This window comes from Lygodium microphyllum, chromosome 24 (genome assembly GCF_053477565.2).
Source record: "Lygodium microphyllum isolate KBCC chromosome 24, Lygodium_microphyllum_v1.1.10, whole genome shotgun sequence".
NCBI lineage: Eukaryota > Viridiplantae > Streptophyta > Polypodiopsida > Schizaeales > Lygodiaceae > Lygodium > Lygodium microphyllum.
Genome location: NC_141158.1, coordinates 49,023,981 through 49,050,607, shown reverse-complemented (window position 1 = coordinate 49,050,607; position 26,627 = coordinate 49,023,981). Strand labels below are relative to the sequence as shown.

Sequence of the window (26,627 nt, the reverse complement as noted above, 5' to 3'; positions counted from 1 at the left end):
TATGGCAAAAACATTAGAATTATTGTTATGATGGACAATAACAACATCATTATTGACACCCCTTCAAATCATAAAACACATGAACGATGACATGGAGTTTGATTGAGATATTGAAAATTATCACAATGAAATGCATCCATCATCATTGTAATTGCAAAACGAATCCTTGCATTACATGCTTTATCAACCACTATTGCTATACAAAATGCCCATATGGGAAGATTATTGAAAAAACTCTACAATCATTGTCAAGAAGCATAAAAAAGGTAAATGTGTTTAATTCTACAAAAGACATCTTGCACCACGATGAATTTTAGAAGGACAAAGCAACACTAAACTATTCTAATGATAATAGTCTATGGACGCATTGTGATCTTTGTCAACCATTTCCTAATATTGCAAAATGATAAGTTTGAATGTGTGGCATTGCAAATGAGGTTCCATTTCTAGGAAAAAATGTAAAGTAAAAGGGCAAATACTCTTAACTTATGTTTACATAACCAAGCCATGTAGAATGTTCTATGGAAATGCATAGATTAATGCTTTGCAAAGAAAAGCTATTCACTGTTTAACAGATGAACAATAATACTTGAATCATGTACATGTTGTGTCAACCATTTGATGTGTCATGGGCAACAATTATTTTAATTGAAGTGCTGCCCATAGTCAGTATATGCTATGGACATGCATCAGACATGTGTTGACAGGTAGTGGAAATGTGATGCACAACACAATTTTGATTTGATGTGGTGACCACAAACAATTTATGCCATGGACACATATTAAGCATTGACATCATTTTCAGCATGGAGAGGATTAAACCAAATTTGAATGCAAAAAATCAATGCAATTTGCACTCATTCAATGAACTGAAACATAGATTGCCCTTACTGATGCCAGGAGACATATTCCACGGTGGATTTCGTGAGGTTTTGCGGTGGATTCCGTAAAATTATATTTATTGCCGGGGCTCATACACAAGGTGGATTCCTTGTGTGAAAAGTCGATGGGGACGCCTATCCTTTTCGGGTGTCTTGTTAATTTAATGTGCAAGTGGGTGATTCCATAGTGGGTGGTTCCGCAAAATACATATTTTAGTTAATAGACGTTTATGAGTTTAGAGTGCGTACTCGTAATAAATTAAGGTTAGGATTGAGTTCTAACCAATTTATTTATTTTGTAGCTGAAGACTGCTTCACTTTTGTCGGTTTAATTTTATTATTTTCTAACAATTGTGAATGCTTCAGTTGATGTGTAGAGCACATAGCGGTGGCGTTGGGAAGCACTGGGCGATAGCATGTATTCAAGTTATTTAGAATAAATTATCATTTTTGATGGGCACACATCTTAGGTGTGTCGCTAATATTTATTTTGATGCGCTTATTTATTGAAGCTCTTGACATTTATTTATTATTTTGTATATGCATGGGCGCATGATTTAAATATTTGTTATTGGACATTGTATTTGGGCACAACCCGACTCTTTGGGCGCTCAATAGCTTTAATTCTTTAGTGGGACAAAAGCAAACACAAAAGCTAAAGCATGCTAATTGTAAATTGGGCTATTTTTGAGCTTTGAGATAAATAAATTGTATCCAATTGGTCTTTTGCCTCATGTCGTGTAAGTCTTCTCTCTTGTTTTTTTGTGCAAAAGTAGAGTTCTTTTGTTTTTGGGGACCTTCTGGCGTTTACTACACGCGCATACAACATCTGATCTGTGCACCACTCACATAAGCGATGCATAAGTTAAGAACCCTAAACCAAGAATATGTGATATTCATATGTATTCATTGATAGACTTTCATTGGCCTTCGTAGAGCTCAAGAGTTGCAATTGTTGCATGGTGGGGTTTCGATAGGCAAGCATACGAGACTTGGCATGGAGGCTTTGCGAATGTGTCTTGCAATGAGCACACCATCTGTTGCTTCCTCTGTCTATGTCTCTGTCTGTCTGTCTGTCTCTCTTTGTGAAGTCTTAGTTGTGTGACAGTGAAAGAGAGCCAATGCAAGGTAATAAGTCTATCTAAGAAAGGTAGAGGGGGAAACTGGAGAAAGATGCGCACCTCAGGTCCTTCCATTTTTAGCCCTCCTTCCATGACTGTGCCAAGTCTTGAACATTGCGGGGAGAAGTCAAGGTCATGCGGCCACACGTTTTGGCACTTCACTGTTGTGACCTCACCCAGGTCACATGACCTAGGTGTGGCTTGGCTCTTACGTGCCTCACAGATCCTTGTAGTGCATAATAATTTTGATCAATTGACTTTCGAGCGGTAGCTGAGTTGGTTAGGATACTTGTGTGTGTCATGGGAAGTCTTGGGTGTGTGAGCAGCTTCAAGGGGCTCTTTGCCAATGCACAACCTCGAAATGGGTGCTGATGCTCAGGCCTAGGTGACATCTCAAAATGAATGGTCGCATTAAAAAAAAGAGATTTGACCAATTGGAGAGCGTTATAAATTTATTATTAGAAAAAAAAAGCAATGAAAGGGGAGAATCTGTCACGGCAGCGTTTTGGCACCGTTTCGACTTCGGCAATTAGGATAACGGAGCCTTTTACGAACCCGTCACACCTCCACAACTCGTTAATAAAAAGCCGTTCCAGGCCGTGGGTGGGAAAGGCCTCTTAAGCGTGACATAAAGTTTGGAGTGGCTTGCCATCGGACCCTAGGTTGCCGTGGGTAGTTCTTCCCGAGTGCTGACACACTTCCAAGTGCTGCCGCGGCGAAGCGGCAACTAAGCTCTCTTTGCTCTGCCTCCCTTCCCCTCAGCGTCACGAAACTCAGCACTCAACGACTACTCTCGCGTACTCCCGACATGACAGAAATTGAAGCAGACGATTCGCTACATCGCATCAGCAAGAAGAAGTAAGACCCGCTACACTCTTCCTGGTATCAGCCTTTACAAGTTTGACATGCTTTGCAATGTGACATAAAGGAAAATCTTTTGAAGTAGGCCTGCGCTACAAGCATTGAGTATTTGTCTAAGATTTGGTGGAGCTCTCGACCGCTCACCATGTATAGCGAGTCCCAACGTTAGAGGCATCCATGTGTAGCACTAAATCCAACTTGATACCTTGGATAACAGGCTGCCCTACTAAGCTTGATGCAAATCGTCCTCACAAATACAGCATGAAATCAAGAGAGAGACAAGGCTGAAGGGCCGATTCCCAATTCGACAGCAATTTTCCAAATTTGAGGAGGAAATTGGTGATTGAATTTAGAGATGGGATAAGTTGGGATACCTCAAACACGAGAAATTGTTGGCCAATCTAATTGTATGTGTTGGTCGACTAGCATAAATAAACTCCTCCATTCCCTCAAGTTTTATATACAATGGTGTGCCTCTGCATGCAGAAGCGGATCACAAATAAGAGGAATGGAGGCGAGAGAAAAATGAGCATGAAACCTGAATATGCTGCAGATAATGAACAATTGCATCCATGAGATTGAGCCCCTGCATGTGTTGTATGAAGAACAGGGCAACGAGGGCACTGGACAGGACTTTAGGATGAAGAGGGCAACAATGATTGAAGGGAGAGGTAAAACACTGAGAAGAGTGACTAGATTGAATAAACAGTGCCCAGCAGTGATGACTAAAATAGGAGGAAATGGCTGTACTGGTCCACTATAAATGCAAGTGGGACCGGTGCCTTAAAAACTTGCCTTTTTGCTGGAAAGCTGTTTGCTGAAAATGCAATGTGTAATCGGATGCCTCCAAAATCTTGGGGGTGATTGGTGGTGTGCTTGAGCCTTGGTTGGACAAGGATTGGTAGACAAGAATTAAATAGACAATGCCAAAGCTCCAATGTCCCTGATTGACTCAGATTGAGGCTCACAACTAGGAATGGACATAGAGTATAATGAATGAGGTTGAGAGGAGAGATGAGAATGAGCTGAAGAGAGAGAAAGAGAGAAGGAAGAAGAAGAAGAAAGACTAGAAGAGGAGAGAGAAAGACAAGAAGAGGGGAGAAAGAAGGAGGAAGCCATGGAAGCTAGAGATGAAGGTGATGAGTATATTCTTGATAATATATGGATACCCTAAATTGGGTCTCTTACGTCTTATATACGTTAGTCAGTGTGACTAGGTGTCTAACCCCTAGTTCCCATGTATCCCACTCGTTACAATCCATCCTCACCTTGAAAGTTTTTGCTCTAAAAAATTAAAGACAAATGGAGGGACTTAATAGAGGGTCTAAGGTGTGGGGTGCAGAGTACTACTTTGATCTATATGACAATGAAAATGGGTGGGTGAAGACTATGGATAGCATGATGTCTACTACAGGATTGCTTAGGTAAATCTACCACAACTTTTAATAGGTTGCTCCAAATGGGGCATGCCACATGTTGAAATGGAGCTAGTGACATGTACTTTCAGTCCATGTAGGAAGCACATGGTTGTAATATGGGCAGGTACAAAACTATTCTAAAATAGTGTGTAGTCTGCAGGTAGGGTGGGGTAAAAAAGGGACATAAGTTGCTAGTTTTTAGCCCATTGGGCATCTTAAAGGTGAGGAAATTCATTGAAAATAGTGGTTGGGCATTAGGAGGCTTCTTCGAGGGGTAAGCCTTGCCATTTGATGAGGTATTCCTTGATGGATTGAGATCTTAAGTGTTTATCTCGTTGCTTAATGATTGCCTTAGGGATATATTGAATGATACCTTCTTTGTTTATGGGGAGAAGCTCTTCCACTTAGTCCATTGAGGCGCTAATGAAAGGCTTCAGCTAGAAGCTAACATGAAAGATATTGTGAATCTTGGTAGTAGGGAAAAGCTGTAATCGGTAGGCTAAGTCATGAACTCTCTTGAGGATCCGATAGGGGCCATAGAAATGGTGGGCTAGCTTGTTATTGTTGCTTTCTTTGAGAGTAGAGTAATGGAACTTGGGCACTTTTAAGAGGATTGGCTCTCCCTCTTGGAATTCCAAATGTCTTCTTTTCTCATCAGCTCAGAGCTTCATGTGGGTTTGTACCTTTTGAAGATTCACTTTGCATTGTTGAAGCAGGGCTTGCATGTGATCCAACTCGGCTTTACTTTGAGGGTTGATAAAATAAGGAGAGACCAAGGAAACCATGTAATGAAGTAGTGGTGGATGGATGGGCCTGTCCTTAACACATTATATCTTCGTGGGGTCAACCTGTATACCATTTTTGCTAACAATGTGTTCCAAGTATTCCATTGATGTCTGTATGAAGATACACTTACTTTTCTTAGCAAAGAGTCAATGCTCTCTTAAGATATTAAATACCCTTTTGACATGTACTGAGTGCTCCTCTTGTGACTTACTGTAAATGAGAATGTCATCAAAGAAAATGAGCACAAACTTGAGGATTTTATTCATGAGGCTCTGAAATGTGGCAGGGGCGTTAGTCAACCCAAAAGGCTCCATTAGAGAATGATAAAGCCTACGATCAGTCTTGAAAGCTATTTTGATCTCATCACCCTTCCTCATATGGATCTGATGGTAGCCAGAGCGTAGATCAATCTTAGTGAAGAAGCGTCCCCCTTTCAACTCATCCAACAAGTCATCAATTCGTGTGATGGGGTACCGGTTCTTAACTGTGATTTTGTTCAAATCTCTGTAGTCAATGCACATGTGGAAAGAGCTATCTTTTTTCTTGACTAACAAGACGGGAGGTGCATAGGGAGAAGAACTTAGTTCAATAAAACCCATCTCAAGTAACTCCTTGACTTGCTTTGCAACCTCTTTATCTTCATACTTGGAGAGTCTATAAGGTGGCTTGTTTATTGGCTTGAAATGGGGCTATAAATCAAGTGGGCAGTCTACTTATCTCTTAGGGAGAAGAGTTGTAGGCATGAAATAAATCATTGTACTCCTCAAGTAGAGTCTACAAGGCTGAATCCTTAGATACTTTGGAGGGTTGATTTGAATTCTCCTTATTCAAGTGCAAGATAAAGATCTGTGAGCATTTCTTAAACTCCTGTTTGGGTTGCTTTGTTATAATGAGCTGAAAATTAGCATTATCATGAACTTCCTCTAAGCGGATGAGCTATCCATGCATCATAAACTCCATGTAGAGCTGAGAGAAGTCCATAGCAAATTTTCTTAATTGTTTTAGACAATCACAATCCAAGACAACATCAATGGGGTCCATGTCTAATGCGATTAGGCCAACCAATGCCACATAATTCTCCGCCAAGCATAGGGGGACTTCATACATGTGTGTTGATTTCTTCCTTGTCATTTGTTACTTGAACTTTTAGGGGGTGGTGTTTTGTAGGGGTGCATTTCAACTAATGGCTGATTTATTGACAAAACTGCAAGTACTATCACTATCCATAAGGATGAACACATGCTTCCCATTTATACCGCCTTGAATGCGTAGGGTGCTGGGGCTCCTAGAACCAGTCCAAGCTTCCAAGGAGATAGAGCAAAGGGAGGTGGTAGTCAGGTGGGATGTCAAATCAAGAGTATGGGATGGGCAACCGCTTGGGTCAAAGGCAAGCACATCCTCTGGATCATAGAATTGCTCTTGGTCCACATCCTCAGCATGCTCTTCATTTTCAATAAGTGATTCTTATCATCATTGTGTAAATCTTCCATTACATACATGCTATGAACTTTGACCTTGGCTATCTTGTAAGGGCATTTGGAGACATGGTTGTTTGTATACTTGTCCCCACATTTAAAACATAGGCTTTTTCTTTCCATTTCTTCACAACATCCGGGGAAATGAACCTTTGACCACTTGAACCATTCCAAGGTGATGTAGTGTGGTGTCTATTTTTAGCATATTTGTTCTCACCATTAGAGCCAAGTGCTGTCCCAGAACTGCCTTGTTTTCTTTCAGCATGGAAAGGGGAGGGGCGGGGGGGGGTAAGTGGGTATTTTGGGGTTGCTATTAGGCATGGAGTTATTAGAGATCATCCCTTGGACACATGTATTTTCCTCTTTCAGGCAGTGTGCAGAGTAGGTCAGGGTCAGTTTGAGTGCCATGTCATCATTTTTGCTAGGTCAACAGTCACACGTGTGGTGGGAATGTTGTTGCAGATGCCACGTGGCAAAGGACTGTGCAGTCAGACAATTTTGGGCATTCTTTTATGCAGTCGGCTGCATTTAATGTAGCCGACCTGATGTTGGATATTGTCTTTTCTAGGTTATATATAGCCAGTCCTCTGACACACTCTCATTCATTCACAGGCACTCTTAACAGTTCGTGGAGATCAGACCATGATCAGAGGCCTTGCTGTCCTCGAGGTGTGCGCATGTGGTGACATCATCGAGGAGGAGATACACAGACATACACACTGCTCTCGTGCACAAATCTGCATTCCTTTGTATTCAGCATATTTCCTATAGCAGATCTTGTTCTACTCTCTCTTTCTCTCCTCTCTGTGGTCACTCTCTCTTAGTCTTGGTCCCATGCTTCCGCATCATTGCACTCTGACAGGAGTTGCCTCTAAAATCACCCCCATATAGGGCTGACCTCAATGGGGTGTGGGGTTGTCCATAACCTTGCTGAGAACTCTCATTCTTACGGGTACTTTCTTGCATATCTTTCAGCCAATTCAATTGCTTCAAATAGTGTAGTAGGCTTTTGAGCCATGACATTTGCTGATAGGCTTGGTTCCAACCTATAGATGTACTCGTGTAATTTGGCATCATCACTAATGCTCTCCACATACATGGTTAAGTTCATAAATTGATTTATATACTCTCGTACAGTGAGATTACATTGGTTAAGAGTGTACCATTGTCTTGCCAACCGCTCTTTTTCCACGGGGGATACAAATACTTGAACAATATGTATTTTAAAGTCTTCCCAATCAATAAACTGATGATTCTCTCGATTGATATAGCGCCACCATGTGTGGGCAAATCCTTTCAAGTTGAGAGATGCAAATATATTTTTTTGATCATCCATGGGAGGGCAAATATTGAAGTAGGACTCCAATTTGGAGGTCCATTATTCCAAATCTGATGGTGATGGGGACTACTCATTGTACTTAGTGAGAAGGATCTTGTCACGGAGATCATTAGGGCAAAGAGATAGGGAACACCCGTTTCGGCACTTAGAAACGGATAAATGCGTTCCGAGAGGTCCAAGCCGAGGAAACACTGGCGGAATGTTCCAACCCGTTCCTTGTACCGTTCCCACCCATTCTAGGCCGTTTCTTGGCTGTTCTCTGTTTGGAACAGCCGTTCCAGCAACGGGGCATTAAAAATAATTAAAAAAAAATGTCAATCCTGTCTTGTCCCGTCTCGCGCTAGCTGGTCCGACTCTTGTCTCTTGTGATTACTGTCATGGGTCGCCTATCGTGACTCTTGCCCCACCTCGCGCCAGTTGGCTTGACTCTCGCCTCTCTTGCTTGCTTGACCGGCCTTTCGCCTCTCGTGCCTCTCTCGACTGCCTGGCCGCTCGATCGCTTGGCCCGCCTCCCGCCTCTCCTGACTCCTGCTTCTCCCGCTTGCCAAGCGCCTCTCCTGCCTGCCTATAATTTCACGAATTATGTCTCTAATTTCACGAATTATGGTTAATATGATATCTCTCTAGATTCTAAGACTAAGTGTTGATTCTCTCTCTCTCTCTCTCTCTATATATATATATATATATATATATATATATATATATATATATATATATATATATATATATATATATATATGTATGTATGTATGTATGTATGTATGTATGTATGTATGTATAGGTCCCATTCCCGTTTCCCGTTCTTGGTAACTATGCATAGGGCCTTGTTGCCCATGGAAACCTTGCTATCCATACATACTATGATGGTTGTACACTTTGTTGTCTAAACATACTATATTATATATTTATCCCATGCTGCTCATTATAGCCATGCTGCCCATTATTGCTATGCTGTCCATACATATATGATGGCCGTACCTACTTTGCTGTCCATACATACCATGTTATGCATTTATCCCATGCTGTGCATTATAGCCATGTTGCCCATTATTGCCATGCTTCCCATTATTGCCATGTTAGCCATTAATACCATACTGTCCATGATGAGGTTGAGCCATATAAGTTCTGGGCTCCGAGGAAGAGTAGGGGAGCTTCTACCAATGGTGGATGGGGGTCTCATTGGAGAGTTGGCTGTATAGATGATGGGGGAGCTCAACAAAGGCTTGTCATTAGTATAAGAGGGTTCACTGACTTCATAGGTAGAAGGGGGGATACCCTTGGATCCAAGGATGCCTTGTGGGCTATGTGGTGGCTCTAGTGATGGAGGTCGTTGAGACTCGTGCTTGGACTCGTTTGCCTTTTCTTGGGCTGAAGTGGTAGTTAACTGAGCTACAAGAGTGGTGAGCTGCTCTAGGGTTTGTTGAGTCCTAGAGTTCAAGAGGGCCATTTTCTCAATGGCTACATCAATTTTAGACATCATGTGGTGATGGTTGGTAACCATGCCATTATGCCTCTCCATGTGACGAAGCTCATGTTGACATATGGTGTGGTTGAGCAGGTTTTAGGGATCCATATCGGGCACTTCCTCATGTATATCACCATGATAATCTTGTGTTGAGCTAGGTTTATCATTCATTGAGATCCTGGAGCCCCTAATCTCCCTCTGGACCTCTTCATGGGCCTTACTTTTGCCTTTCTGGCCAGCTATGTAGATGCAGTCCACAGAATCCACTGTCAATAACTGGGGTGTAACTTCTAGTGAGAAACTCCGGTCGGTGAGATTTTTGATTTAAACCGAAGGGGAGGAAGATGATTAGAGAATTCTGCAATTGGATTTCTGCGCTTGTCCTGGAGTGATCAACACCCTGTCCACAATGACCTCGGTGCACAAAAATGGCCATAACTTGTAGACCGTAGCTCCAACTGGGGAGATTTTTGATTCAAATTGGAGGGGATGAAGCCCTCTTTGAGATGAGCTATAGAGTTCACTCCCAGGTGTAATTCTAAATTTTTTGTAATTGGATTGTTGTGATTGTCCCTAAGTGATTGTGACTAAAACATTGTTTGTCCGCTTTCCCAATTGCACTGTATGAATGGCTCATGGGCTGAGGGGTTTGAGCATCATCATAAACAACATTTTGGGCATACTGAGCATAATCCCGAGTATATTTTCATGTCCATTTTCTTTGTCATCATTACATAAGTGGATCTTGGTGCCATACATCTCCTTTATTTGCATACATGTCTAAGTGTCATACATGGGTTCCATGAGCACTGAACGTGTCCGAATGGGGGTATTTCATCAGGAGTGGGATAACCATGAAGTGTACCTGCACATGCATACAAGTGTCGGGCTTCGGATCACTGGGAGATGGGCAAAGTTTCCCCCAAGCCGGATTGTGCACCCCTTCAAGGTCTTAAGTGGTAAGGGAGAGTCACCTCTCTTTTGGCTCATCACCTTGCTTGGTATTGGCCTTTTTCCTCAACTAAAGTATACATGTAGACATTTTTACTTAAGCAACCAACATGAGGTGCATTGGAAAGAAAGCATTGGATCTTTTCATGAGATGCAAGGATAAAACAAGAGTTTGGGTAGGGCTTACCTTGGTAGTCTAGTGATTTATTGGCTACCACTTACTCTTTTTACAATTGCTTATTATCCACTTGGGATTAATCCAAAGCATACAAGATCAAGGAAGAGTTAATGTCAGCAAAAGAAGCAATTGATTTAGAGTTAATTATGATGCATTGGAAGGCAAATGGGCCATTGATTTTAGGTGGGTAACACGCATTCGATGAAGGATTTAACTAGGAGAGCATATGCAACCATAATCTCTCCAACAAAAGGAATTAAGCTTAGCAAGTTTATTAAAATGAGAGATTAAGATTGGATTGACATACCTCTTTAGTGTTTGGGGAAGATAGAAGAAGCATGATCCACCATGATGCCAATTTTTCTATCAAGCTAGCCTGGTTGATTAGAGCACTCCGATGGATGAAGCCTTCAAGGATTTGATGCATCCACTGATAGTAGGACTTACGTGCTTGTACTTGAGCTTAATCTTCAGTAATGGAAAGCTTCAAGGGGAGCTTTGATGGTTGCCCTCAAGAAATCCCTGCATGTTGAGCTCCATGTCTTCACTCCGGGTAAGAGAGGTCAACAATAGCTGAAGGAGCTCCTGAGGGCTGAGATTTCAAAGGTGGGAAGGCTTGAGCTGAGCTTTAATGGCTGAGATAGCTCTAGATGAAGAATCCATGGCTGCCCAAATTGTCCAGTTGTTGTCTATCTTTGAGGGTTTGCTTCAGGGCCAAGAATGTTAAGAGGGGGAAGAAGAGCGCTGAAGGAGTTCCCAAGGTTGGCAAGGAGCTCCAGAGAGCAGCAGGAGGGCTGGGCAAGGCAGGAGCAACCATCGCAAAATGCACCGAAAATTGCGGGGGACTTCTCTACAGGCCTCAAGGGGCAGCAATTGACCACTCCATTGCTTAATCTCAAGCCCAGGATGCAAGGGATGGAGTTCCGGTGCTGGTTGATGGCTTGGGGCAGGCTAGAGTAAGATCTTGGAGCTTCTTGGGGCTGTCAGCCATGGCAGCTTGTAGGAGAAGAGAGAGAAGGGGGAGTGTAACAAAAAGTGATTGAATCCTTCCTACTTCGTGTTACCCAACTCCAGGACCAGCTTCGCACTATGCAATCTGCCCTATCAGAGGCACATCTTGTTGGTATGGTACTCTACAAGCTTCCTTGGGAGTTTGATGGAGTGGCGAATGCTTTACGGGCATAGATATTTACTACTCCTGTCAGTTTTCTTCACATGTCTTCCATGCTACTTGAGCATGAGGCTACTTTGCGACTACGGGGGTGGCTTCCGTCACATTATGGAGGTTCAGGTGAGGCTCTTGTAGCTTCAGAGAGGGGTTTGAAGATGAAGAAGTTAAAGGCCTAGTATTACCACTGTGGTAAGAAAGGTCATTTAAGGAAGGACTGCAAAGAGTTAGCGGCTTCCAAGAAGAAAAAGGAGAAGAAGACGAAGCGGGATGTGGACTCCTTCGACAAGTCATCATCTGCCTCAGATTTCGATTTTGATCCTCCAGCCAAGGTGAAGTCCAAGGCGCGGAAGGGATCCTCTTCTTCGGATCGTGGGAAGGGCTTAGTGGCCCCTTCCTTAGCTGCTTTCTAGTGGTGGTGATGCGGACATCCCTCACGACTCTCCCGTGCCAAAGAGGGAGTGTGAGAGGGTGGTGAGATGGGGCAGCCGTGCCTCATCTATATGTCTATATAGATGCACATGATCCAGAGAGGGACATCCTTGATGCATCGACCGAAGTCTGGTAGGTACAAATCCTGGGGCTAGGATTGACATCCAGGTTCATGATGGGCTGGTTACTTGACAGAGAGCGGGAGGCTTTCGTTTGGAGCTCACATGAGGGGACACTTTAGCGGTTTTGACCAAAGGCGGGGATTCCATGGTCACATGTTCAGAGATATGTTTGGCAGATTGGTCTTGTACGTCTTGAGTGACATCGGTGACATAACACAGAGAGCTGCTATGATGCACAGGGTGGGATGCACAGTTGCACCATCCAATGTGCACAAGGTATACAACCTTTGCATAAGTGACGGTGTGGATTACATCAATGGGTTTTAGGAATGGGCTGCCCTCTGTATCTATCAATAGAGCATGAGACAGAGGGTGGGCTGAGTGTGACTAGTGTTTCTTCAATCAATTATTGAGAGGTGAGGATTGATGGACGTTATGACCATTGGAGTCAGGTATGTTTCTGTTTTCCTATGCATCCACAAGCTGGGTCTCTGCCATTAGCACAGGACATGTCACTATGTTCTCTACACTGCACTACAAGGCTCCTTGGCCTTTCTCCTTGCACCTATGCCATATGGGTTGGATGCACTGATGCACCCTCAACTGTGCACCCTGGCATACTCCCTCTACACCATTCATTTGTCGATTCCTAAACCAAGTGTGCGCTTCAGGTCCCATCATTATTTCCTTGAGTGATGTTAGTAATGGGGCGAGTGACTGCTCTTTCATTCCATTTGAATATTCGTGAGTTGAGTGCAATATCCCTCGTCATCGACGAATTTCCTGCGATTCCTTCAACCAGCTACTTCCCTCGATGCTGCCACATGGTCCCTGCCACGAAGGACGTGTGCTGTGAAGACACCTTGGTACCTCTTGCACAGCTGACAACGATACAAGACGCAACCTCGATCATCGACATTCCTCCTCGGCAATATGGACTAAGTTTCTTCTCTATTTCCGGTGGTGCTGTTATGATCGACATCGATGTCAGATACTCTCTGAGGCATCTTGGTGGTGGGCTGGCCACTCACTGCTTGGATATCCATGGTTCTTCTAGTGGTTCTATGTTGTAGAGTTTATGATTTCCCATCATTGTACTCTTATATTGTGTCAACTCCCTCCTGATCTGAGAGAGGGTGTTAGCAGATTAGTCAGCTCAGATGTGAGTTTGTGCTGCAAAGGCTGCAACATTTTATGTAGTATTTATCTGGCATTTTTTGGAGTGCTGTCTAGGGCTGGGGAGCATTTAATGCTGGCCGACTGCATTTATTGCTCCCCCCATTTGATGCCTATTTATTGTTGGGCTCCTCCTCTGGTGTATTTTTCAGCCATCATTTGTGGATTCTTCTGGGGAGAGAGGAGCCGGTGCCAAGGTGCCCACACAGTCAGTGACTCATAGTTGTATGCTGTTGTCTTGTGTTCGATATGGATTCCGTTTCCCAAGCATACATTTGAGTTCTCATCTGTATTTGTGTTCATTCATTCTTTCTTTCTCTTGTCTTGTGTTTCAGTAGTTTATTTCAGCATGTTGTTTATGCTTCCACTGTTGCACCACTTCTGATACGACTTGCTAAGTTAGCTATTTTACCTTTAGATATATATGAGTCTCTAGCCATAGCTCCTGCTTGCTCTAAAAAGCTGTAACTAATTGTGGTCCTTGCTACCTGTACCTGTGGCCTAAGTGTGACTGGGTGTCTAACCCCTACTTCTCGTGTATCCCACTCGTTACGAAGAAAAGACATGAATATGCATAGTTGCTAACACCTACCCTTAGATGTTGGGAGTAGTTGAATGCCCTGCCCAAAACATGCAGATGATGATGCATTTCAGGCCAAGGAAGAACCTTTGTGAAAATGTCATCAACATTGTCCTATATAGTGTGAGAGTGTACAATGGAAGTGGAAGCAGAAATCACGGGCATAAAATGTAACACAACTGAATGATGATTCTTATGAAGATAACAGAGAACCTAGAGAGGATCATGAACAGGCAATGGAATCGATAAGAGAAATTATGAGAACAAGTATAATAGCATTAGGGTAACCAAGACTTAGAAGATCATCAATAGTGCCCATAGATGAGTAGGAGGACTATAAATAGCTAGTAATGGAGCCACTAAATGTGCAAGTTGTTAAGCATCGCGTCAACCAAGAAGACATGTTGGCCAACAATGAATGCTTCACCCAACATGGTAAAATACGTTGCCTAGGATGGTCAATGTGCCTTGTGTGATCAAGCCAAAGCTAGACAATAAATAGTAAGCCTTGTGTGATCCATGTGCCTTGTAAAATACACTAATGACAATAAATAGTAAGTCTTGTGTGATCAAGCCAAAGCTAGAGGTGCCTCAAAGAAGACAGATGTTTATGTTGATCATACTTGAACTATGATTCTAGTAAGTAGAAGTACTTGAGACCCTTTGTTTGTCATGAAGAGGCCTACAAAAGCACATGATGACCAAGGGTTTCTTGCCTTTGTCCATCTTTCCAAAGGGGTCACCCATGTGAGAGCCAACCAAGAGCAAAGCGAGCTTGTTGGCAAACTCTCGTCACAGTCTTTAAGGCACATTGGCTTTAGGGTTTCAAAATTGTTAGGTAAGTTGATATATATAACTGGCTTTAGGGTTTCATAATTGTTAGACAAGTTGATGCATATAAAAAGCCACAATTAAGGAACCATTGCATTAAAGAGTGACACATGGATGCCACATTATCACCACCCTCTCATAGTCCCTCTCACATAGAAACACGTGAGCACCACATCTCTAGGGCCAGAAGATAAATTCCTTGGTTACAATAGCCTTAGCTACCTAATCGGACTTGGACAAGAATGAAGAATTAAAGTCATCCTTTCTCTTTGCCTCCTTTTTTAGAGTTGTTAGCTCTTGTAGTCCTTCCAAAGGTGCTCCTTATTTCCACAAAAGTAACACATCATAATCTTCTTCTTGTCACCCCTCTCTCCGAGTATAGTTGATAACAATTTCCCTTGTGATCTAAGAATGCACTCATGTTCCAACAAGTTGGAGGTTTGTGCTGAAAACTGCTTGTCTTGAATGAGGTGTGAGCCCTTTAGACACTTGCTATGAGAACACACAAATATTTGGAAGTGAGAAAGAGAAGGCATGAATACTAACAAAAAGAAAGAACACATGAACACAAGGACTTAGAATGCACACATAATGGAGTCTATAAGATGAACCATGAGATGTACAGTACAATACCACCAAGGTTTTGGTACAATTATGACTAGCAACAATGCCTCCAATCTCCCTCTAAGGACGTAGATGATGCGGTGATACAAGAATTAAGAGTAGAGTGGAGTATACATAGCAGTCGTAAGATGAGACTCTAGAGCTTAAGGATGAGGCTCGAGAAAATGGAGAAACCCTAAATGAGTTGCCCAGTTGCCTCTATTCGGTTCCCAAGTCAAGGCTAGGCATTATGCCTATAATCTATGGTGTTACATCCTTGCATTTGGATGGGTGCTAGTAGCATTGGTCATAGCGGTCATGAAGTGACTTAGTGTGAATGCACTAAGGGCATGTCAGGGTTAGGGTAGCGGAGTCCTATTTATAGGACCGAAGGCCCTATTGTGCACATTCATTGTGTGATCACTACTCTTTGACTCTTGGCTAGTTGGTCAATACATTCTGATTTTGTACAACGGGATGGTTTGGGTTGGTGTTATGGGGCGTCAACCCTTGGGATGTGGTTGACTCGAAGTGCTACTAGCTTTACTCTTAGGGGGAGTCCACTTTATCTGGCTCCCAAGTCAAGGCTAGGCATTGTGCCTATAATCTATGGTGTTACATCCTTACATTTGGATGGGTGCTAGTAGCATTGGCCATAGTAGTCATGAAGTGACTTAGTGTGAATGCACTAAGGGCATGCCGGGGTTAGGGTAGCGGAGTCCTATTTATAGGACCCAAGGCCCTATTGTGCACATTCATTGTGTGATCACTACTCTTTGACTCTTGGCCTGTTGGTCGATACATTCCGATTTTGTACAACGGGATGGTTTGGGCTGGTGTTTTGGGACGCCAACCCTTGGGATGTGGTTGTGACTCGAAGTGCTTCTAGCTTTACTCTTAGGGGGAGTCCATTTGGCTCTATGGTTGGGAGGTTATTTTGATGTCCAATCCCTTTTATTTGTGGACATTGTTTGTATCGTATCTTGTGTGTAGTTTGGGTCCTAGGGGGATGTTTCATTATGTGATGAGACGAACATCGATTCATGGCTAAATGGACAATATAGTTTGATTTGTATTAGTTCGATGACGCTCAGCATATCGGATAGATACAAAACATGTTATAGGGGGAGGCATATGCTTGGCGAGCGATGCAATGCCCCAAGTTAGAAACATGGATGGTTTTCAATCCATATTTTTGGTAGCATTTTGTAACAGATGACTAGATTGACGAAGACCGAGAAGAATGCTGCAATCTGTTAGAGCACTTGCTGTTGTAGAAGACAAAATGATAATTTGCCCATGCCTAACAATGGCTGTAAACAACTGCAAAGTGCTGAATTTGGCCAATTGCAGCTTGGCAACTGCATAAATGCAGTTCGACTGCATTTAATATAGTAGCGTGCAATGCTGATGTGGTAGATTCGGAATTGTTTGCAGCCAATCTGGGGCAAATTGTCAATAGATAAGCTGCACATGTTAGTAGATATGCCAGTTCATGGCTGAGTCTGTGCATGTTAGCGGGCTAGGTTACTAGGACATTTCCTAGATTATTTAGGCATTTTATCTAGCATTTTATGATGGCTGTTTTAGCATTTTATGCTGGCCAACCAGCATTAAATGCTAGTTGATCTGACATAATTTATGGCATTATTTTGCCTATTTATTTCAAGCACTCATCCACCAACCGCAAAATGCTGAATTTGGCCAATTGCAGCTTGGCAACTGCATAAATGCAGTCCAGCTGCATTTAATATAATAGTGCGCAATGCTGATGTGGTAGATTCAAAATTGTTTGCAGCCAATTTGGGGCAAATTGTTGATAGATAAGCTGCACATGTTAGTAGATATGTTAGTTCATGGCTGAGTTTGTGCATGTTAGTGGGCTAGGGCAGTAGGACATTTCCTAGATTATTTAGGCATTTTATGATGGTCATTTTAGCATTTTATGTTGGCCAACCAGCATTAAATGCTGGCTGACCTGACATCATTTATGGCATTATTGCCTATTTATTTTAGGCACTCCTCCACCACAGTGTGTATCATGCATCATCTGATAGGTTGTGGTGGAGGGAGAGGAGGGGGTGCGAGTGCCTTCATAGCCGGTGACTCACATTGGTTATGTATTGTCTCATATCTTGGTATATGGATTCCATTTCTTGAGTATCTCTTTGCTTCTGAGTTCTTTGTGCACTGTCCTTTTCTTTTGCAGTGTTTCTCTTTCTCTTTCCTTCGTCTCTTGTGTTCAACAGTCTACTACAGCAGTTTTCCACGCTTCCATCATTGCATCCACTTTTGACATGGTATTAGATTGCCGGATCATTGTTCCTGCTGCTGTTTTACACTGTTTTAAGTCTGAGTTTTGACTTTTTGTCTGATGTTTAGACCTGTTCTTGCTGCTGTGGACTGATTTGCAGGTTGGGCAACCATCATTTGCTAATTTTCGTCCTTTTCTTCTGCTATTTTCTCAGTGTTTTGCAGTATGCCATCTGTGTTTACAGTTTTGGGGGCTGTTTCAGGGCTGGCGACCTGTTATTGACCGTTCCGAATCTGTGTTTTGGGGACAGTAGGCTGAGACAACCTGTTTTCCTGCAGGTTGACTGCATTTATTGCAGTTCCTAATTGTGTTTTGCCATCAGCATGTGTGTTTTGCCTTTTTTGCTTCTGTGCAGGGCTGGACGACAGGTTTCAGGCTATTTATTGACTGTGTTTGGTCCGTATTTTCCTTTTGTGATACACTGTTAAGCTTTAGGGAGGGTTCATGTGTATCCGGTTGTTGTGTTCTTATCTCTACACTTTGGTTAGTGTTGATCTTTTCTCTATGTGCTTTCTTTACTGCTTTGAACTCATGCAATCCTTATGAGTTTGTATTTTTGGCATACTTTTCTCCCTGAAGATCCCTTGTCTTCATCTTCTCTTCTCCCTGAAGATCCCTTGTCTTCATCTTCTCTATATCTCCCTCCTCATGGCTCCTTCGGCATCTCCTTCTAATGGTCAGCATGCCAACATTGTTCCCTCATCTTGAAGTGTTATGTTGGAGACTTACTATGTTCAACTTCAGGTTTTTGTGAGGATGCTATACCTTGGTGCTTCAGATGTTTCAGTTTCAGAGAGGGGTGCCATACAATGGAAGAAGAAAAAGTCTGTTGTAGTAGTGATGGCGATTCAGTCCAGAAATTGATATGATGAGGAGAACAGAAGACCACACGGTCCGATTCTTAACAGGGGCACGAGATACGTTTCACCTCCCAGCCTTGCCTAGTTAATTGCTAGCAACTCCCATCGTGATCCGATTGCCAGCCGTCACTTCTTGGTGAGTCCTACTATTCTTGGACTCTCTTTAATTCTAGGCTCCCCTAAACCCCGTTCGGGTGCCCAAAACCCTCGGACGGTCATCCCTCGTGCTTGTTTCCCATAATTTACCTTATTTATGTAACATTTCCTTTCCTTAAGAATCGGTTTCGTCCTCGAAAACGATACTTGGAAGGTCTAACTGTAAATTGGGAAACCTTTTCTTAGGGTACTTACTCGCTCCCATGTTGAGCTTTCTTCTGAACAATCTTTCCACTTGACCAAACATTCTTGATAAATAGTATTCCTTGTCCGTCTGTTACGAACATTTAATATTCTTTCTGGTTCACGTGGATTAGATTGGTCATCTAATAGCTCCTCAATGTTATCATTTAAGATTAAATTATCCAAATCACCCAGCTTCTTCCTTAACTTACTCACATGAAAAACTGGATGTATTTTACTACCAGTAGGTAGTTGGAGCTTGTAAGCCTGTTCTCCCACCTTTTTAAGTATTGTGAAAGGACCACAATACCTGGGTGAAAGCTTTAGACATTGTCCCGTTTTCATGGTTTTAGTTTGTTCAGGCACTTTAAGATAGACCAATTCTCCTTCTTCAAAGGAGATGTCTCTTTGGTGAGGATCTGCATAAGCTCTAGCTCGATTTTGAGCTTTCTTAATATTTTCTTGAGCAAATTTTAACATACTATTTATATCCTCTAAAAAGTCCTTGGTTGCCTGAATCTTTTCCTTATGCAGTCCTACTGCATGAGGAGCTCTGGGCTGAAACCCATACATTAACATAAATGGACTATACCCAGTGGAAGAGTGCTTGGCACTATTATATGCAAACTCTTCCCAATTAGTTTGCCTTTTACTTACATATGCCCTGAGCATATCTTCAAGGATTTGGTTAACCCTTTCAGTTTGCCCATCTGTTTGCGGCTGGTCCGCCGTACTCATGTTAAGTTTAGTATCCAACTTCCTAAATACTGCACGCCAAAATTGACTATCAAATTTTCTATCCCGATCAGAAACTATATTTGCTGGAAGGCCATATAATCGGTATATGTTCTCTACGAACAATCTAGCCAATTCTGGTGTTTTAACATGAGTCAAAGCTGGAATGAACCTAGCCATTTTAGTTAACCTATCCACAATCACCCACACAGAGTTGTGCCCCCTCTGTGTTCTGGGTAATGCAACAATAAAATCCATTGAGATACTCTCCCATTTTCTTGAAGGAATCTCTAATGGATGGAGAAGTCCTCCCATTTTCAATCTTTCAGCTTTATTAACCTGGCATTTATTACATTTGACCACATAGTCAAGGACGTCCTTATTCATTCCAGGCCAATAGAACTGCCTTTTAATAAGACTATAAGTCTTATTAACTCCTGGATGTCCCACGCTAGGGGTATCATGACACTCAAAGAGTATCTGGCACCTTATTTCTTTATCTTTCGGGACAGATGCCCTACCCTTGTAGAGTAAATAACCATTACCAATGGTAAAATTCTTCCACTTGATCCGGTTTGAGCAACCCCTGATGCTCCATTTTCTTGTTGAACATCCTTAGATATTCCTTCCTCAGTGGAGGCTCTTTCATTTGGATCCCCATTTTCTATTGCTTCCCATATGTTGGAATATGCCGGATCAACCTGGCATTTCCCTTTTAAAGATTCAAGCAAGTCCGAAGTGAACTGAGTAAAACTCAATTAATTTATGATGGGCATTCTGCTGAGTGCATCGGCTACTATATTATACTTTCCTTTTCTATATCTTATCTCATAGTCGAACTCTTGAAGGAGTTCGGTCCATCTGGCTTTACGCCCTTGTAGATCCGGTTGGTCATTAAGCCACTTAATGCTTTCATGATCCGACAAGATCAAAAGTTTGGCACCGTACAAATAGTGCCTCCATTTCTTCATTGCATGTACTATTGCATAACAGCTCCCTCTCATAAACAGAATAATTCTATTTTGCACGGTCTAATTTCTTGCTTTCAAAAGCAAGTGGTCGACCTTCTTGTAATAAGACCGCTCCTATCGCCTTATCACTGGCATTGGCTTCAACTACAAATGGTCTATTGGGATCCACAATTAATAGTACTAGAGCTGTAGCAATAGCTACCTTAAGTTTTTTGAAAACTTTCATTTTGGTCTGTTCCCCAATTAAAGCTCTTTCCTTTCCCTTTAAGTTGGTCTGTTATTGGAACAACTATTTTGGCATAATCTCGAATGAATCTACGATAAAATCCAGATAAACCTCGGAAGATCTGCAGCTCTTCCAGGTTTCTTGGAGATGGCCATTGAATAATTGCCCTTACTTTTTTTGGATCCATCTTGATTCCCTCTTTCGAGATAATATGCCCCAAATATTTGACCTCTTGTGCAAAGAATTCACATTTAGTTTTCTTCGCATAAAGGGAATGTGTTCTTAACAGTTGGAATACCAATTGTAAGTGTTCCAAATGTTCTTCTCTTGATTTACTAAAGATCAAGATATCATCCAAGAAGACTACTACAAAATGTCCTAGATAGGGCCGTAACACACTATTCATCAGCTTCATAAAGGTAGTTGGTGCATTAGTGAGGCCAAAAGGCATCACCAAAAAATCATAATGCCCGTATCTAGTATGAAATGCTGTCTTAGGAACATCTTGTGCCTTAATTCTTACTTGGTGATAGCCTGATCTTAAATCTATCTTTGTGAAGAATTTTGCCCCTTGTAATTGATCAAAAAGATCTTCCATTCTGGGCATAGGAAATTTATTCTTCACCGTTATTTTATTAAGTGCTCTATAATCAACACAAAGTCACATAGAACCATCTTTTTTTTTTTACTAATAAAATTGGCGAAGCCCAAGGTGAATTACTGGGTTGTATAAACCCTTTATCAAGGTAATCCTTAATTTGCCTTTCAACTTCTTGGTGCTGTGTTTCACTTAATTTATACGGTGGTTTAGAAATAGGGTGTGTATCCTTATTTGTGTCAATTGGGTGATTTATATCACCCCTATCTGGTGGAAGGCCACTTGGTAAATCAGAAGGAAACACATCTTTAAATTCATCTAACAAACTACTTAATTCATTATTTACATTCAACTCATAAACATAAGAAAATTGTTGCTTTATATTACAGAAAGTAAAAGTGTTTTGTACAGGAAGAGACCATAACATATATACCTCACAAGCTTCCTTCTTTATCAGTTTCTGAACCTCAGTGGAACACAACAAAGGATTATCAGATACTTCATGTTTACCTTGAATCACAAAAGTCTTACCATCCCTTTCAAATTCCAGTGTATTATGATGATAACTACGTTTTAAGGATGGTTCCAATCCCCATAGCCACTCTCTCCCTAAAGCAATATCGGCTCTTTCCATATTCATAATTTGGAAATCAAGTTTATCTTTATATCCTTGGATCTCAATTTCCAAATTGGATACCATTGTATCCCATATTTTATTATCTTGACCTTGCATCATACGAACAACATATTGATGCCCACTCTTTTGTTGGGGAAGTTTCAATTTTTTGACAAGTGCATAATTTATGAAATTGTGGGTAGCAGAGTCATCAATCATGACTCTAACCCTCTTTCCAGCTATTAATCCATGCACTCTAACTAAATCGTGTGGCCCAAAGGTAGGCTGCCACATAGAAGTTGACATACAACACCTATGTTGTACATCCTTGTGCAAGACCTCTAAAGATTTATACCTTTCATGCCCCTTTAATTCTAGAGTCTGCACTACATGGATTTGTTTTTCTTTTCCCTTGCCCTTGTTCTTATCCTTTCCTTTGTCTTCCCCCTTTTTCCTTTGAGGGCAATTCCAAGCAGCATGGTTAGGGGATAGGCAATTGAAACACATCTTTTCTTTTTTGGCCTTATCAAAGTCATCTGGACTTAACTTTGGCCTTACATATTGTTTCTTTTGAAAAGGTTGTTTCTTGCCCTTAAAAAATGGCATTTTCCTTTTAAATTTGCCTACAAATTTTGAGGTTTCCAATTCCTTAGACTTGGGCTCCGTATCAGTGAGACTAGTGAGTGTACCTGGACGCGTACCATCTTCATTGATTAAATCAAATTTAATTGCCTCTTCCAGTGTCTTAAGTGAACTCCTTTTTACTTCCTTTTTACATGCCTTGTCTATGTTAGCGATTCAGATCTTGTTCTGGTCTGGTCAGTCGGACTGACCAGTCGGACTGCCACGTGGCAGTCTGACCTGGCGCAGCGCAAGTCGGCTGCATTTAATGCAGCCGACCTGCAGTTACTGGGCGCTTGTTTTTTGGCTATTTATAGCCGATTTTTCCAGTAGTCTTCTCGACTTCAATATGCATGTTCCAGGTTGGAGATACGTGCAGATTCCGTCTCTGTTCGCAGATTTCAGACAGGAGATCGTGCAGACTGCAGCGGACTTCGAGGTGAACAGCAGGTTGCATCGTCGAGGTGGAGACACGTAGTCCAGCGCACTGGGCCCGTGTATATATCTGCATATCTTTGTATACAGCACACTTTATACAGCAGATCTTCATCTTCCACTGTCTCTTTCTCTCTCCTCTCTCTGTGTTCTCTCTCTTTCAGTCTTACGCTTCCGCACCGCTGTACTCTGACAATCTAGTCCCCTAATGAATCCTCTTGTCTTTTGAAATTCATCTATTCCTTCCAATTTGAGGATTATCTCACGATATTCCTCTAGATATGTCAGCAGGGGTCTTCTCTTTTGTGTGACATAATCCCAATCTTTCCAATTTCTTTCCATTTCATTTTCAGGAAGAAATTCTTTCAAAAAGACGGATTCAAATTGAGCCGAAGTTTCAGGTATTTTATTTGCCTCCTTTAAAGTTCGCCACCATTTATACGCCTTTGGCTACAAAGTTAAACTAGCCTCCAGCGCTTGGAGATGTGGTGGAGTATTTTTAAGTTTGTGTAAATCTTCCCATTTTTGGAGGAAATTAAAGATAGTGTCTTTATTTCTATCTTTTTCCTCCCCGTGAAACTGAGGGGGTTTCATATCTTTCAAAACTGGATTATCCCTAAACTTGTGGTGGGGTTCCTTAGGATCTCGCATAGTCACATCCAAATCTTTCGATGAAGATGGGATATCCGAGGTTTCTATCTTATTTTAATCCCTTTCTAGTAATAAAGTTAATTGGGATTTTATTTCGGTAAGTGTTTGAGTTAAAAATTCCATTTGAACCCCCTGTGCCTGCACACGAGTAGTTAGATCATCAAATTGTTCTCGTGTGGCAAAGAAGTCTTCCCACTGTTCTTCTTGCATTACATAAATAAGGTAAATTACGGGAAACAGGCACGAGGGATGACTGTCCGGGGGTTTTAGGCGCCCGAACGGGGTTTAGGGAAGCCTAGAATTAAAGAGAGTCCAAGAATAGTAGGACTCACCAAGAAGTGACGGTTGGCAATCGGATCACGATGGGAGTTGCTAGCAATTAACTAGGCAAGGTTGGGAGGTGAAACGTATCTCGTGCCCCTATTAAGAATCGGACTGTGTGGTCTTCCATTCTCCTCATCATATCAGTTTCTGGATTGAATCGCCATCATTACTACAACATTGGTATCAGAGCAAGCGCAGGTGTTGGATCCTCCTTCTTTAGTAGTCGTCGGATCATTCTGTCTTCAAGAGCCGACAGGTCTCGCTCCGTTTACCCGCGAAGCTGTTTTTCCCCGGCGCCCAAAACCCCCGGACGGTCATCCCTCGTGCCTGTTTCCCGTAATTCACCTTATTTATGTAACAAAGTCTCAATGCTATTTTTGTGGCAAGATAGGACACATTCAGAAGGATTGCAGGACATTAGCAACTTTACGGCAGGATCAGGAGCAGATGGTAACAACGGGCGATCCCTGAAGATCCCTTGTCTTCATCTTCTCTTCTCCCCGAAGATCCCTTGTCTTCATCTTCTCTATATCTCCCTCCTCATGGCTCCTTCGGCATCTCCTTCTAATGGTTAGCATGCCAACATTGTTCCCTCATCTTTAAGTGTTATTCTGGAGACTTACTATGTTTAACTTCAGGTTTTTGTGAGGATGCTATACCTTGGTGCTTCAGATGTTTTGGTTTCAGAGAGGGGTGCCATACAATGGAAGAAGAAGTCTCAGTGCTATTTTTGTGGCAAGATAGGACACATTCGGAAGGATTGCAGGACATTAGCAACTTTACGGCAGGATCAGGAGCAGATGGTAACAATGGGTGATGACTCTCTCGGTGAGTCTTCCTCGTCTCTAGGTCTAGGTTTAGGCTCTAGCTACGTGGCAGGTTGCTAGTATAGATGATGTGGTCATCCCTCAATCACAGCTCTCCAATGCCAGAGAGGGAGTGTGAGAGGGTGGTGAGATGGGGTTGGTACACATAATCCATACAGGTATACAGGTGTATAGGTTCTCGAGAAGGTTTTCCTTGACACATCACTTGAAGTTTGGCATGTTCAAATCTTGGAGCTGGGATTGACATCCAAGTAGTTGGTTTTTTGATAGAGAGCGGGTTTGGCTCGTAGTCTTAGCTCACATGAAGAGACACTTTGGCGGTCTAGCCAAAGGCAGGGAGTCCATGGTCATATATGTTTCAAGGCATTTTTGATAGGATAGTCTTGTATGCTAATGTGAGACATTGCTGACAAATATTGAGAGCTGCTATGATTCTTCTCTACTTTTAGGAGCTGATACGATCAACATCAACCTCGGGTTCTCTCCGAGACGCCTTGGTGGTGGCTTGCACACCCACTGCTTGGGTACCTATGGTTCTACTCTGGCGGTCCTTGTTGTATGTACTATGATGGGACATTCTCATTGTATATTCTATTGTATCAGATCACCCATGATTTGAGAGAGGGTGTTAGGAGAAATGCCAATTCATGGCTGAGTCTGTGCATATCACTGGCATGGGGCACCAAGACATTTCCTAGATTATTGAGGTATTTTATTTGGCAATTTATGATGGTCATTTTAGCATTTTATGTTGGTCGACTTGACATTATTTATGGCATTATTTTTGCCTATTTATTTTAGGCACTCCTCCACCACAGTGTGTATCATACATCATCTGCCATTCATCATTTCACAAGTTTTGGTGGAGGGAGAGAAGTAGGTGCCAATGCCTTCACAGCTAGTGACTCACATTGGTTCTGTATCGTCTCATATCTTGGTATATGGATTCCACTTTCGAAGTATCTCTTTGTTTCTAAGTTCTTTGTGCAGTGTTTTTCTTTCTTTTTCCTTTGTCTTGTGTTTAGCAATCTGTTATAGTAGTTTTCCACACGTCCATCACTACATTCACTTTTGACATCACAACATTTGCCAAGCACAGGATATGGCTGTAAACAGTGTGTAAACATACTTGAAATTGATTGGAAAAGGAAATGCACACAAAACTGAAGGAAAAACATAGTTAGAGCTTTGATATCTCTATCAGATTTTGATTAGCGTTCAAAACAAGGAGATGATAGCTTAATAGAAGAAAAATGGTAGGTTAACACCCCCTCTTAGATCCTAGGAGTGTCTGACAACCCAACAACCTCATGCGATGAAGCATTGAAGCCTTGGGCAAAGGCTTTGTGAAGAGATCCAATGCTTTGTTCTCCATAAGACAATTAGCCATTGCTAACTCAGAATCCAATGATTAGCTTCCAAACATAGTGAGTGGTATTGAACTTCAATGTGCTTCATGTGAGTATGAAATATAGGATTCTTTGTTAGAGCTAAGGCACTTTGGTTATCGACAATATAATTAAATGTTATCAACAAAATTAAAGCATCTCAAATTGCACATCCCCGTGATATCCATTGCTCAGAGGACTGTGTTTTACTCCCTTCACTGTGTAGATTCCCACAAGTGTTGCTGCCTGATTTAAACATGATAATGTGGTTAATGTGCTTCATCTGAGTATGCAATATAGGATTCTTTGTTAGAGCTAAGGCACTTTGGTTATCT

The 26,627-nt window shown here is 42.0% G+C and overlaps 1 protein-coding gene across 1 annotated transcript in view; it reads left to right on the top strand.

The window, feature by feature from the left end:
• The first annotated feature begins 2,572 nt into the window (after positions 1-2,572).
• LOC148015065 (26S rRNA (cytosine-C(5))-methyltransferase NOP2B-like) overlaps positions 2,573-26,627 on the top strand; it is a 58,915-nt gene continuing 34,860 nt past the window's right edge. The window contains exon 1 of the mRNA XM_087665353.1: positions 2,573-2,860. Coding sequence (XP_087521479.1) covers positions 2,811-2,860 — 50 coding nt within the window. The 5' untranslated portion in view covers positions 2,573-2,810. The remainder of the gene's footprint in view (positions 2,861-26,627) is intronic.